The sequence below is a fragment of the Thermobia domestica genome, chromosome 7 (genome assembly GCF_964235325.1).
Source record: "Thermobia domestica chromosome 7, izTheDome1.hap1.1, whole genome shotgun sequence".
Taxonomy (NCBI): Eukaryota; Metazoa; Arthropoda; class Insecta; order Zygentoma; family Lepismatidae; genus Thermobia; species Thermobia domestica.
The window spans coordinates 63,925,496-63,941,294 of record NC_137460.1 but is presented as its reverse complement, the minus strand read 5'-3'; the positions used below and the strand labels follow the sequence as shown (position 1 = coordinate 63,941,294).

Sequence of the window (15,799 nt, the reverse complement as noted above, 5' to 3'; positions counted from 1 at the left end):
GAACCATTTTAAATTCTTTAGCACAAGTAGGAAAGTCAAAAAACACCGAATCAAGACGCATGAAGTTTAGAGCTAACATGTAAGACCGAACCAATGGTATGGGTTATTACGTGATTTGTTCAATAACAATAAAATGGAAGAAAGTTGTTTTGTCTGTGTCTAGGAATGGAGTATAAATAAAAGAAGAAACTACACTTCTGGCCAGAATTTCTGTCGCATGTCTTTCGAAATTATATAAATAGAAATAACTCTCTTTCTTATAATAGAAAATGTTAAATGTCTTCTTAGAATTAAGCAGAAAAAGGAATCCACATATTTCAAAAAAAATGTTGTCTAAAAGATTAATAAAGAAGTTATAATTAATAAAAGAAATCTCCGAAACTCATCGCCAAATTCTAAGTTCCATTTTCGTAAGCGTGGCAAACGCGCGGAGAAATTTACAGAGAGAAAGAGGGAATTTTATGCTTTATTAGAAATACAACGTAAATCTTTCATAATGTTAGTTACTATACATATTGCATAGCTCTAATAATAATAGATATTAAGCATTTTATGCGTAAACAAACAAATAAAAGGAAATAAGCCACAAAATATGCGAAGCGATCAGGCAGTTTGTGGTAGTGATTTTCTAGTATGCGTTTGCTGAGAGAATAAATGTTTACATTCCTTCGTAGAGTAGACTGTTATCGTACGTTCCCTGAATAGTTTGTTTTTCTCCACGTTCATCAGTTCGAATCCAATAAACTACGCTGCTCTTTTTTTTAAGAAAAGCTTGATTGTCAATTTCTTAAACAGCAATGTTTTGTTCTAATAATGTTGCTTAGTACAGGGTTTTCATAAAGTCTGGACGGATTTAATTTGCTTATAATTTTCATAAAAATGCTCATAATGAAATCAAATAAAGTGCAAACGGTAGCGGAAGGATTAAATTTTTAGTTGGCAACACTGTTAGATAAGCGGCAACTCTGAACACGTTGAGAGAGGGAGAGGGAGGGCAAGGGTCAGTTTCTTACCAAATTCCATCCATTGTTGTTTCAATGTTGACTGTTAAAAGTAAGTTGTAAGCTGAAAGTGGCATGCTAAGTTCTTGGAGACAGGAAGCGTCCTGGACCGCCCTCGAAGTGGGAGGCCGCCAACATCGCCTGCAACAGTGAGCAGGGTAAGGGAAAGCATCATCAACAGCCCACGCCTACGCGAATGTGTGGACGTAAATGGCGCCCAGTTGGAGGTGTGGCGGTGAATGAACTGAGCTGGTGCAGATTACAGGTAAAAATTTAATTCTTCCGCTACCGTAAATTATAAGCGAATTAAATCCGTCCATACTTTATGAAAACCCTGTATTATCGTCTTTATTCTAGTTTATTTGAATATCTCCAAATAATCCAGAATTACGTCCTTTAAGTTAAGTATTACAATTATTAAGAATTTTATAAAGAGGAAACTTCATTTCTAATCATTATCCTAACCGGAAAGGGAAACTTATAAATATTTGAAATAGTAATTAACATATGACTAAACTTTAATGAAACATTACTAAAATAAAACATTTACTACGAATAGTCTCTGCAAGTAATTTGTAGAAAATGGTCAGAAATTTTGAACATAAACTCTTAATTGTCAATTAAATGTGTAGTAGCGATAGCTCTAAACCCAAGTAGAATATTAACTCTTTGCTTCATGAAAATAATAAATATTTTACAAAAATAATGATCTTTTGGCTCTATCGTAAATCTTTTAGTAAATAAATAAATAAAATACATTTTATGTATTATTTAATCACCGATTCGATAGCTGATTGCGATTGTGAAGATAATGAATATTACTACAAACTGTTACAAAGCTAGGGGCTGCAAGTGGCCCAGTGGAAGCCGGTGGGTGTAGCTGAGCAGTCTTAGGTGTTAGACTGCAGTGTTGTCAACGGCTCGAGCGGCTCGGCTCACGGCTCAGTCACGACCGAGCCTAACCGAGAAGTGAACTGGCTAGAGACCTCGGCTCAGTTGGACCAAACCGAGCCGAGCCAATGGCTCACTCCAACGTAGTCGCCTCGAGTCGATGGCTCACCTGAGCCGAGCCGAACCGATGGCTCATCACAACCGAACCGGCTCAAGCCGATGGCTCAACTGAGCCGAGCCGAATGGAGCCGGTAGCTAATCGCAACCAAGCCGAAGGGCTGACATTATTAGACTGACGATCGTGAGGTTTTCGAGTTCCTCTGTAGTAGGAAGGGAAGAATATTTTGTCCTCGATCTTTCTGAATTCATGTCCCTGTCGATTCTAGGAGTCCTGAAATGTGATTGAAATAGAGAATGTCAGGATGTTATAACAAATGTAAACAGGTCATCTCTGGTGCATAGAGTCCCTGGTTCGATCCCAGCTATCGTCAAGTGAACTTTGTGGTAAACACGGCGTGTATGTCTGGGTTTTCTCGGGGTTCTCGGGGTCACTTGATAACGCATTGTATCATATATGGTGCGAGTCAAAATTTTAAGACGCTTTTTACCTGCTATCACTGACTATTGCGCTCTCCTAGTTTCTAATATTAATACTTTAAATATGTACTACTACCTCGCGAAAGATGGCCCCGAAGTTCGTTCACCAAAATCTGCTTACCCTTATTAGTTTTCATCAGTTCACTTGAATTGAATACCCATTCTAGGGGGAAGAAGGAGGTTTAAATGAGCCTTCCAAATATTTCTCAAATAAACCTCTTCCGATCATTAGAAAGTGCATACGGGAGAACTCTGAAATAAAGTAAATGTACGACGGTTATTTTGTTATAAAATTACATGGCGAACGCATTTTAAATGATCCCAAAGAATTATCGTCGAATATACAAGGTTAAAGAAGCACTCTTACTAGCAAAATTAAAAAGACCTCAATAATTTATCCCTATACAAGCCAGGTTTTCTGCATCGCCTCCGTGCCAAATCGGAATCACTCACGACTAGTAATCATCAAGTTGGTTGTTCGCGTTTACCCAAGGATAGTGTTTGTTTCTCCTTTAGTGTTTTTAGACTCACCTTAATAAAAGAAAATACGCATAGGGGCGATTTAACATATTTTCACGAAATAATCTTGTGGTTCATTTACGTTTCGTTGCGTCTCTGCCGCTGGTGGGCGGCTAGTGGTATAATTTTCAAAACGGAAGTGGGGCCACCGCGGATCGTCGCTGCGGGGCCGCCAATTTTTGGCAAAATATCGGTAGTTGCCTATCGGTGGTCCACTACGCTTATGGCATGGGGATATTTATAAATAATGGTTACAATAGATTAATAAGATGAGAGATAGAATCTGTTCCTTGGTCACTTAATCCATATCAGAAAGCCATTACTCGCTATCCCTTACTGTGTTTGTTCTATGGCGCTAAAGATTGAAATCGGAAATTGTTAATTTGAATCGCGTCCAGCTTGAATACATGGTTAAAAGGAAGATAGAACGTACTGTTGGGAATTATGAATCGATTAGATAATCTCGATATCTCTTACCGTCTTGCTCTACGGAAATCGGTATTGAAACAGGAAGTAGTAGTAAATTTAAACCATTCCCGGTTTTGGTAGTGTTCGCCATTGTCATATGTTGCTTTGAAACGCTGAATCGTTTGTAGAAAACCGCTTGTTATCTAATAACCATTTTTTTCTATGTAGATAAACGTTGAAACCGGAAATGATTAACTTGAACAACTTCCGATTTCAACAGAGAGTAACCAGAGGGGATAAAACCTATACTTGGGACGGTGAATCGATTGCAAGGTGCGTTATGTCTTTATCTTTTACCGTTTTTCCTATGATAGCTGTTAACAGATGGAAAGAAAAACAGATAAAGCTGTTCTATAGGTATTTAGATACTTATGCATAGCACAGTTTAGAAGTCTCATACCGAAAGTGAACCTAATGCCAATTTTCAGTATAAAACAGTAGCTTCTGGCAGCAATCAAATGTGGATAACAGAAGTTCGTCTGTAGGGAATGACGTGTGAAAACTTTGTCGTTTCTAAATACATTTCCCTATGTTTGATTTGCCTGATAGGAAAAGATTGCTTTATTCGTATTAAGATTACTGTGCTAAGCACAACACAGAACACGTAGGCACGAGCTACAAGCTAGTAGTTAGATGGTTTCACGCAGGTAACTGCCTAAAGGAAAGACAGCTTGCCACAGCAGTAGTGAAGAATTAACACAAACAAGTTTTGAGTCTTTGAACAACAACAAAAATACCATATTCAAATTCGGATCAGCTGCGACAAGTCAATTGTATACATATGTAGTATATAGCACGATCGCAACAACTGATGATTGAGACAATGAAATCACTGGACAATATTGAAACGGAATTATTTAGTTTAATGTTTCACGTTTATGCTCTTCAGGTTAAAAATGATAGACAATTAATAACAGTAAATGAAAAGGTAATTATTTTTGTTCTAGCGGGAACAGAACCCGAAACCGCACACATCAAAGGCGCACGTGCAACTTGCTAGACCAACGGGAAGGGTTGAAAGCTAATATCTTATCTCAGGATACAAAATTCCATTCACAATTATTTACAGTACTTTCCTTACAGCCATTTACCTCTAACAACAAAAAGAAAAAGCAATCTAAGTTTTACGTCCCATAGTTATGCCGACTAGGATAAAGGAGGCGGTGGTTATGGGAAGTCAATGAAATGGTACAATAAAGAAAGTGTGTAAAAACAGGAAAACCCCGAGAAAACCCATACACACATGCCGTGTCCACCACAAAGTTCACTTGGCGCGAGCTGGAATCGAATCAGTGACTATGCACATTGCACAAGAGATGGCCACTATACATTTGTTCCTGACTTATTCTCTATTTCAATCACATTTCAGGACTCCTAGAATCGACAGGGACATGAATTCAGAAACATCGAGGACAATTAAAATTCTTCCCTTCCTACTACAGTGACTCGAAAACTTCAAGATCATCAGTCTAAGAATGATGTCAACCTGCTCAGCTTGAGCTCCGGTTCGACTCTGCTTAGGTGAGCCATCGGCTCGATTCGGCTCGACTCAGGTGAGCCATTGGCTTTATCCGGCTCGGCTCGAGCCGGCTCGGTTGGAATAAGCCATCGGCTCGGTTCGACTTGAGGCGCTCCACTGGGGTGGCCAATGGCTCGGCTCGATTTGGTCCAACTGAGCCGAGGACTCGAGGCAGCTCGGGAGGGTGAGGTGGGGGCTCGGCTCAAATTTCGGTTCGGATCGGTGGTAACTGAGCCGTGAGTCGAGCCGCTGAAGCCGTTAATAACACTACAGTCTAGCACCTCAGGCTGTTCAGCTACACCCACCGGTTTCCTCTGGGCCACTACGGCCCCTTCCTTTCTAACAGTTTGTAGTAATATTCATTATCTTCACCCTCACAATCAGCTATCGAGTCACGGTGATTAAATTATACATATGTAATTTATTTATTTATTAATTAAAATATTTACGATACATTCAAAAGATCATTATTTTTGTAAAATGTTTATTATTTTCATGAAGCAAAGAGTGAATCTTCTACTTCGGTTTAGAACTATCGCTACTACACTTTTAATTGACAACTAAGAGTTTATGTCCACTAATTCTGTCCATTTTTCACAAATTACTTGCAGAGATTATTCAGAGTAAATGTTTTTATTTTAGTAACGTTTCATTACAATTTAGTCATATGTTAATTACTATTTCAAATATTTATAGTTTCCCCTTCCGGTTAGAATAATCATTAGAAATTAGGTTTCCTCTTTCTATAAAATTCTTAATAATTGTAATACTTTATTTGAAGGACGTAATTCTGGATTATTTGGAGATATTCAAATAAACTAGAATGAAGACGATAATACTAAGCAACATTATTAGAACAAAACATTGCTGTTTAAGAAATTGACAATAAAGCTTTTCTACCTTTGCTTCGGTCTTACATGTTAGCTCTAAACTTCATGCGTCTCGATTTTTTTTTTTTTTTTACTTTTCTACTTGTACTAAAGAATTAAAAATGGTTCTGCGCGGGAATCGATCCGTGAGCTACAAGTTCTTCAGACCACTTTACTATCGAATACTCTATAAGGGAGGATGGCCAGAGCAGAGAAACTGATTTCTTTGTTCAAGAGACGTACGCCCATTATCTGGCTTCGTTACCTCGATCTGTGTTCGAATTTACACAACTAACTCGGTCTTCAAAGTTTACACGTGATTTCGCTAACAAATTATTATTAAATTTAATGCTTCATACAACGTTGATAAAACATTAAAGGAATAACACAAATTACAAACAGTGATCAAACTTACAACTCTAGTCACTAGAACGATTCTATTCAAGGTGTCACCTCAGCTTCCTATCTAGAGAAAGACCCGGGTTCGTTTCCCGGCAGGAGCTCATGTGTTTCAGATTCCACGTTAATCAGTAGGTCGCGTCTCATATAGCCTTGCTGCGGAAAGAGACGTTAAACTCAAAAGCAACTCAACCTATCTAGAAGAAGGGCGAAACAAAATTCATTATTGCTACGGTACCAGCGAACAAATATTTTGTACTCCAATTCTTGTTCTCATAAAATAATAATTATATCTCTCAATCCATAAAAGTAATAATATTATTACATTCACGTGTAAACCTAAAAAGAATCTGACAAAGTATATCTCTTCTGTTCCTATCAATAGCTTCGACTATGTGTCTTTTTCTTTCCTTCTTTTGTAATAATAATAATAATAATAATAATAATAATAATAATAATAATAATACGGTGTAATAATAATAATAAGCTCTGGCGACGACAGCACACTGCACATTTTTTTAAAAGACCGAGAAACATTATTCACGAACTTATTGTCTACGGTTTGAACTGCAAGAAATGATCATATTTCTTCGCGATAATATGAATACAAAAGTGAAGTGTTTCTATACAATTTCCTTTTCTCAGATGACTTGATAATTTTTAAAAAAAGTTCCAATTTAAAGAAAATAAAAAGTATGCCTTCAGAGGGAATCAATCTGAGGACCCCGTGAACTTTAGCCCACGCTGTTACCGATTACACCATCAAGATCTGCTTGCAGGGAAAGAGCTACATTGAGTGATTCGTCGAAAGAGTCCAAGCATTTTACATCGCATTGTATTTTTCCCTGGGTATCGTTTTTATTGCATTCACTCCTTGTGTTTTCCGTACAATGCACGGAGAATCAAATACACTTTTCGCCACGATGTCCAGGAATACTGTTTTAACTGATCATCAAATAGGAAGCTACTGGCGAAATGATATATACTTGGGTAATGTGTAGTATTTTATTTTCATAGCAGCAAGGGGCAAGATACTATCCCGCGGAAAACATGCATTTATTTGTTTGACAGACAATACATGGTTCTGCATATATTCGGCCAAATTTATCGGAAGACAAACTTAAAAGATTTTATTGAACAGAAATCAACAAAAGAACAACACCTCACATGTACAGATTATATATAAAATACAAATGCATTCCTTTATCCCGCCTATTGCCTATAGTATGTGTCTTTAGTGAACGAGGTTGCGGGTTAAATTCATGGTAGGAGAGTATCGAACAAACTGCAGTGGTTCAGATCTTACTTTAAAATTATATAGGTGTTGTAGGTTTATTTTACATTCGTTTGAAAGTCGAATACTAATAAGCCAGTATTTACAATCATACTACAAGAACTACTCGTACTAACATGCTTGTTTAATAACGAATCTTATTTCAACAAATCAATGCTACTTCTGGAAAATTTGGCTGTTTCAAGAGAGAGAAATTTATCTTTCTTTTGCAGAACAGGTCATTTCAAACTTTTAAAGGAACATTAATGTTATAAGATATCAAATTGATGATGTCTGGATCAAGGAAATTGAATGTACAAAAATAGTATAAAAGAAGAAAAGTGAGAACACAGAATGGAATAGAGAAAAAAGATAAATACGTTATGTTATATGTAAATTACCAAGCCCAAAGCCCGATTTAACATCACAAAAGAACTCATGCATGAATGTTGTTTACACCAGATATGTTTCCTCAGTATTCCTCAAATCTCCCTAGAGAAATCGTGAGTGAACAAAATGTTCAAGTTTTATTTTTTTATTATTTTTTTTACAAAATTTATTTATTTTCATGTGTTATTTAGGGCCTTATTCTGTACAAACGCAACACAAAACTTGTAAAAGTTAATTACAACTGCTATGTATATTATTGCGAACTAAAAGGCAGATTTTGCGCTACGTTGACCCAAACAGTTAGGGAATGAGGCAGTTAGAATTTGCGTCAAATATATGTTGGTTAATTAGTTCAATTTCTACCTTCAGTCTCCGATTTTTCTTATCGCAATGTATAGATGCGCCGATGAACACCAAACAGCACAATTCACCGGTGCAGAATTCACAATTCACCACTGCCCTACTTTCGCAATTTATTCAAGGACTTCCTTATACACAACATTATGTTGATGTAAATCACTTAATGGACGATATATTTTAATATTGTCCAGAGATGTAGTTCGAGATAATGCAACATACAGTTGTCCGTGAGTATACACTGAACTTGGCAAATAGAAATCAACATGTTCAAGTATTTGCCCTTGTGCTTTGTTAATAGTCACACTAAATTGAGGAAATTGCCTTTGTTTAAAATCAAAAGAGTATTCTACATTAGATAGCATTTAAGTAATCCGAAGAATGTTAAGATCGATTGCTAACATGAGTCCCTGTTATTTCGGCTTCAAATGAACATGTATTATAAAGGTAACCAAGAAAGTCGTGTCGCTTTTTCACCCCCCACCTTCGAATATCGATATGTCACCTAAGACATACCTGGAAGATCAAACATAGTAAAAATAATCCCTATCAGCATCGACGACCTTCTGCCAATGTTCTGGAAACCCATGGATTCCATCGCAGTAGAACTTGGTGCGCTATGAAGCAAAGAAGGCATCAAGTGTATTTTGCACCTCTACTAGGGATTTGAACTGGCGTCCTGTAAGGTGATTGTTCAAGGAATGGAACAGGTGATAATCGGACGGTGCAATGTCCGGGAAGTACGGCGGACGCAATAGTGTTTCCCATCCAATGTGTAGAATGGTGTCACGGGTCATCCTAGCCATGTGGGGCTTAGCGTTGTGGGCCGTTTAGCGATTAGGGTCAAAATTAATGTCTATTTTAAAAAATCTCCTTTTCTAAATAGAAATGCGACTTGCTTATGGGTATATAAGTAGCTAATGTCACACCAATTTATTGTTTATGATTAAGTTTGAATTATTCATTTATACTCTTTTAAAATTAATTCTTTTATTCGTCCCGTAACATGTCCTCAACAACAAGTACGTGAACATTTGTTATATTCTATAGTACTTATACTGTGAAAGTTTATTTATTTCTTTACGTGTTTAGAGAACATGAGTCCATTTATATAAATGCATAGTTGCACTTATTTTTACTCTTCATTTAAGTGGACATTTTTCTGATAAAAGTGATGTCCCTAGCTTTTATTGTCACTAACGTTACTAGTTACCTTTTCGTTCTTAAATGCTTTTGGTTTCATAACATTGCATCCAAAACAAATGCAGTGCGTGTCTTGTATCCTTTGTAAGTATTGTAGGCACATGACAGACGCACGGCGGTCTGAAGTATTTTATCGCTGTTTTTGTCTATAGATGAGTTATGTTTTCTCAGTCACCATCGTGACACAGATTTATGCTATAATGATAATGTATAACTGAGACATTTAGCATCTGTTTCGTAAACATTTTAAATCAGTTTCTGCATTCGTTTCGGCCTGCTACCTATCCAACTTTTTTTTTTTTTTTTTTTTTTTTGTAATATGAAGAAATGTCACTACCATAACGTCATTACTATTACATGAAATTTCATTACGTTCCTTCACCTTACATTTAAACAGAAAGAATGTGTCTTTGACGTTAATTTCCCCGGTAATTATCAGTGTAAATGTTCAGCAGGTGCATTTTGGAGCTTTTCGCAAGCAGGTATCATTGCATACATATGTTGTCCATGTATCTTCGCTCATATTTTGTATTATTGTATGTCTTATCATTCATTAGTGTATCATTATTCACTAACTGTATTAGTAGGGGTTTGGTACAGAAAGGGTGTAACACAAATAAAATGTCCTACTATTTCTGTATTTTTTGTCACTTCATTATAGTATTTTTTAAAATACCTAAACATTTTGCACTCTTTTTTGGTACCTGGGAAAAGTATAAAAATGTTTGCGCTTATATAATGAAGTGAGAAAATACAAAAATAGCTCCTAATTTTACTTGTGGGTTACACCATTTCTGCACCAACCTCCTGATAGAAGAAGACGATATTATTACATATTTATTATTGTATTCTGTCAAATGTATTCCTATAATTTCCATCCTGTGTGTCGTTAGTCATCACCATCACATTTACGTCATTACCGTCACAATAATGTATTTCCTGTTTAAATAGACTACAAACAATTACTAATACTTTTAAATTTTTATTGCAAAACAATTTTACCTGTAGGTTTGTCAATTTATAATTTAATACTGAACTTTAAGCTTGGACAATATAGAATAAAACAAAATTTGGAAACGCGTTACGGTAATGACTAGTATATCTAAAGAGTTTGCAAACCTTGTCAGGTATTTCAGAAAATATAAACGTTCTTGCGCCGTCCTGCATAAGGTATATTTGTCACATAGTATGAGGCATATTTACGAAAAAATCATTCAAAACAGAATTTTTATTTTCAAATTTTGCACCTTCAATTTCGACCCTAATCGTGAAACGACCATTGTCCTGTAACAGGAGGACCCCTTTGCGATTCAGAACTGTAGGCTCCAGAGTTTTGAGTTTTTCTTGAACACGGCTCAACTGCTGACAGTACACAGTTAACTGATGCTCTGACATGCTGGTAGCACTTCCCGATGCACGATGCCGCGAGCAGTCCACCAAACACAGAGGAAGATCTTTTGGTGCAGTGCTGGTTTTGGCTGTTTTGGAACCGGTTCATGGGATGCTAACCAATGATGAGGGCACCGTGAAGCTTCGACAGGACCCACTTCTCATCACATGTCAACATCCTGTCCAGAAATGGCTCCTTCCTCAGAGGAGACAGCAAAGAAACACAGGTTTCTGATTGTGTTGCCTTCTGGCCCGGAGTCAAATCATGTGGAGCCCATCGATCCAACTTGTGCTTCCCAAGTTGATGGAGGTGCTGCCGAATGGTTTCTTCACTTAACTGAATTTTAGTCTCAGTTCCTAACATGTTTGACCACATTTTACCTCAATTGCTGCCTGAAGATTTTCATTTTGTGCATGTGTTGGTCTTCCGGCACGTAGTGCATCTTCGAGTGTTTCGTCACCGTCCTTAAACTTGTTAATCACCGCTGCACTGTCCGCGTAGTCAAGACACCCTCACCAAAGGTCTGACATATCTTCCGCCCCGCTGCTGCAGTGTTTGAACTCGTACAACATACACGCCCTTATGACGCTCTATGGAGGTCCCATGTTCACTCTGTCCTTACGCAAGTTCACGGTGTAACTAAACTGTCCCAACCAGGTACAATGTCGGATATACCCACATCAACAAGTGACCTTCGCCTTATGTTTATTCGCATTCAATTCACGGTGTGAGGACCAATTGAACAGACCTCCACGGAAAGCGATAAAACTTTCTTGGTTACCTTCATATATAGAGTTTTAACAATTACCTTACTTCGTTGAAAAGACCCAATGACGGATTAAGATTTCTGAACAATAAACAATAAACCCGAGCTTGCGCAAAGTGCGAGCCCAAATAATAAGTAGAAAACCACGTTGATATTCAATATTATCACTATTCATTTTCAAATAATTTAATTGATACACAGTTTAAGTTGCAATTCAATCGTCTGCTCAAGCTGCAGATTTAATTGCACTATCGATATGTTACTGTAGATTAAGTTTCAGATGTTAGTCGAACTCTTTACTATGGCACTAATCACGCGTCAGAACGACTCTGCATAAAGCCCTATATGTTACTGTAGACCATGTTTTACTTAAATCGTCCGAGTGTTACATAGAAATAATGCATTATCCCATCGCATCATAACAGATATAAGCCCAAAGAATACATTAAATACTATTTTTGTCTTACATACATAAAAAAATAAGAATGCTTGTAGTAACTAAACCATATCGTTTGTAGTAACTAAACCATATATGTAGCAAATACACGGTTATTTGCTGGTTAAGCAAGCAGTAAAATATGTGCACTATTAACTTTGTTCTTTCATAGCCGACATCCCACAGCCGATATCTGATTAAGAACTCCATACGCCAGAGGTGAACGCTCTACCATGAGCCACCGTCCCCTACGTCCCATACGTGTACCAATATTAAACCGAATGGCATTGTCAATTAAGACTGGAATGGATTTGGCGTGACCACTATCACTAGACTGCCGTGCAACGGTACTACGTTGTATAATTAGATGAATCACGATACTGCTTTCATCACATCGATGGCAGGATTCAGAATCCGTCATTTTCCAGGAAAACAGCTGAACGAGACATGCACGCACAATAGGGCGACGACAAGCTATTGGTGCTTTCAATATGATTTTGGGAACCTAAATATGATAATTCATGGGCCTAGTAGTACGTGTGGAAGGTACCATGACGGCTTCTAGCTATAAGCAGGTCATTGCTGATCGTGTACACCAATTCACGTCGGCTATATTTCTAGTTGGCAATACTATCTTTAAACAAGACTATGCTCTTTGTCACAAGGCCAACGTTGTGCTGCGCTGGTTCGAGGAGCACTATGGTGAATTTTAATTACTGCAATAGGCCCCAAACTCAACCGATCTTAACCCAATTGAACACCTTTGGGATGTCGTTGAAGATCAGATCCGAGCTCATCGCAAAATTTATAAAAATTAGATTTCTTGTGATGTGTCATGTCTCCAGCCACCTACTAACGACTCACTCCTTTCATGCCAAACAACACTCTTACTGTTCTGTAAGCCAACGGTAAATATATTGGGTAGATAATCATAATGTTTTGGCTGGTCAGTGTATCTCCATAAAAAAAGACGCCTGCATAGCATTAGATTATACATTAAATACTTCTTATTACCTGTATGTGCCCTTGCAGCTGGAAGGTAATGGATTTGGTCCATTCTGCCATGACTCAACCATCAAATTTGTCTGGAGTGCTTCTGCAACCAAGTCCATATAGAGATCTATAAAATAAATAACTGTAACTTAATTAACTGGATAAAGTACGAGGAAAAAATAAATGAAATCACATGCCAAAAATATCACTTATTAGATGGTACCAGTTTAGCTGCCTGTTCGAACGGAACGTAAGATCATGTAAAAATGATACGGGGAACATGGACATCGTTCTTTGATGGAACTTAAAATACTTCGAAACCGTTTTCTAATAATGTGTATTATTGGTATGGTGAGGACCTACGGAAACAGTATACTGGACTGGCAGCGTTGCTTTTCCATTTAACGTAGGGCACATTACCAGAGTGGACCCAGAACGGTTGGTGCGATTCGAAAAATTCCACTGTTTTAAACAGAAAATCATCTATTTCCAACAACTATCCATTTGTGGTATCTTTACTCTTAATGGAGTTGGCTTATTGACCCGGACTTTTGATACACCCCAAAGGCGCCGATCTTGGGGGATCCAATCCTCATGTGGGCCCTCGCATTGTATTTAAGGATATACAATATTTGGCATAATTTGAATTCAATTTGTCTTAAAATTTTATGGCTTCTGCAACCAAACACACATTTGACTGCTCCCCCCCAAAAGTTAGAGAAATCTGCACCCTTGGATACACCTTGTATATTTGAGGCATAAAAAGAATTTAATTTGTCGGTGTGCGCAAGTCTGTGTCCTAAGAGGTCTGCACTGGTCGGAATTTTTAGCCCGGCTCGGCCCGTGAATTTGTAATGTGAGGCCCGAACCGAGTCCAAAATATGTTTTAGCCTTTAGGCCCGAGGGCGTGTGATAATCAAATGAGCCCAAATTACAGAAACTTAATAATTAACACAAAATTTGATTTTTATTTATAACATTTAGAGGTTTAACACTGCAGTTGTGCTATGAGAGTTGTGCTCCAGAAAGAACGGTCCGATACATATCGTTGCACAGTGTATTTACTAAGTTAGGCCCGAAGAAAACTGAGAAATATGGTTGTATATTTAAAAATTTACAACCCTAGCTTGGCCCGATCCCGCAGTGATATATGCTTTGTAGGCCCGAGTCCGGCCCGCGGACAGGCCGGGCCTAAACCCGCAGACTCGGCCCGAGCCGGTGCAGACCTCTAGTGTCCTGAGTATCGCACAGTATGGTGTTCTCGCTTGGTAAAAAGGCAAACAGCCTCACTGTTAAGGTCCTAATTAAACCTCCTCATTTAATCAAAAAAAGAAGTTAAAACTCTAATTAGTCCAGTGTAATGACCCGATATGATAATCGAGAATTGATTTTCTATATATTAAAAAATATCGAAACATATTCAACTTTGATTTTTGTTTTACTCTACTTATTAATAAGATAAAAAGTAAAACACAATCAATGTTACACCAGTATAAAAACATTCAAGGAAATTAAAACTGCAATGGGCCACCTTTATACTGTAGTACAACGTGTAATCCTCGCGTAATTGAGGCATATAGTTCCTCAATCTTTCCAGCGGAAAAGCATAGCATTCTTCATGGAGTGCAGCTCTCAGTTACGTCTGTATTGATTTAGGAAGAAATCTGTACTGGATTCGCTCCTTAAACCAAGTCGAAATTCCTAAATTTACTTATCTGGAGAAGGATAAGATTGACCTCTATCTAAAAGCTATTTTGTTCTATGGATAAGTAATGTTCTGTAGTGTATGGAGTCTATAAATACGGTATAGCTGTTATAATTCTCATTTGCTGTCGTCAGAATCAGAGACTACCAAATCAGCAGAACAAAGTAGGAGACTTGGTCTTGTTTAGTAGATCTGTTATCATGTTTTTATGACCTAGAAGAGGAGAGGAGGAACCCAGGGGTCGAAGGTCAATTTCGAAGAAATTTAAATGTACTTCTTATTGATTTTATATATTCGCCCATGGATAATAATGCTTGAAGAGTGGTTCTTGAAGTGATAGTTGGGATGAGGTCCTCTGGAGAAAAATTATCTTAGAAGACCTAGTGTGGTATTGTTTGGTTAGATTTCATGGTGATTTGTTTGATGAATTCTTGTACAAGGAACGAGATTTGTACGTTGGTGTAGTTCCTGAGTTGGAGCAATGAAGTCCTTAAAAGATGTGCGTAGCCATTAATGCTCAGTTTTTAAAATTGCTTCTATATATTTGAAAGTGAGAATAATGTGTGTATAGAGTATAGTGTGTATAGAATGTGATATTTTGGTTGGGTGAGATGACTTGTTTTTGTTTAGTATCATTTTGATTCAGAAGTTTCTTTTTTATTATTATTATTTATTTGTTTCTCTTATGTGTTTAGGTTGATGCGTCTATTTAAAGTCATGTAGATATTTTACTGCAGTACATGGGTGAACTGGTTTGTCATTAATCTGTATGATTTTAACAAGATTCGTATTTATTCTTCTCCGTCTGCTTGGTGGATAGAAAAGGATAATTTGATTTTCCTTGGGGTTTAGTTCTATCTTCCAGAAATTGCAGTATTTAGAAAAAAAAACTGAAATTTAATCTTGTAAACACGGAACTGTTACTCCTGGCTATAGTCCAATACGCAGTATCATCTCCAAGAGGCCGATTTTAATGTACAATTTTCAGTTGATGACAGAGTAATTGACGTATATAGTAGGTAG

The 15,799-nt window shown here is 37.3% G+C and overlaps 1 protein-coding gene across 1 annotated transcript in view; it reads right to left on the bottom strand.

Moving 5' to 3' along the window:
• DNaseII (deoxyribonuclease II) overlaps nt 1-15,799 on the bottom strand; it is a 151,511-nt gene that overhangs the window by 34,694 nt on the left and 101,018 nt on the right. The window contains exon 5 of the mRNA XM_081764801.1: nt 13,093-13,198. Coding sequence (XP_081620927.1) covers nt 13,093-13,198 — 106 coding nt within the window. The remainder of the gene's footprint in view (nt 1-13,092; nt 13,199-15,799) is intronic.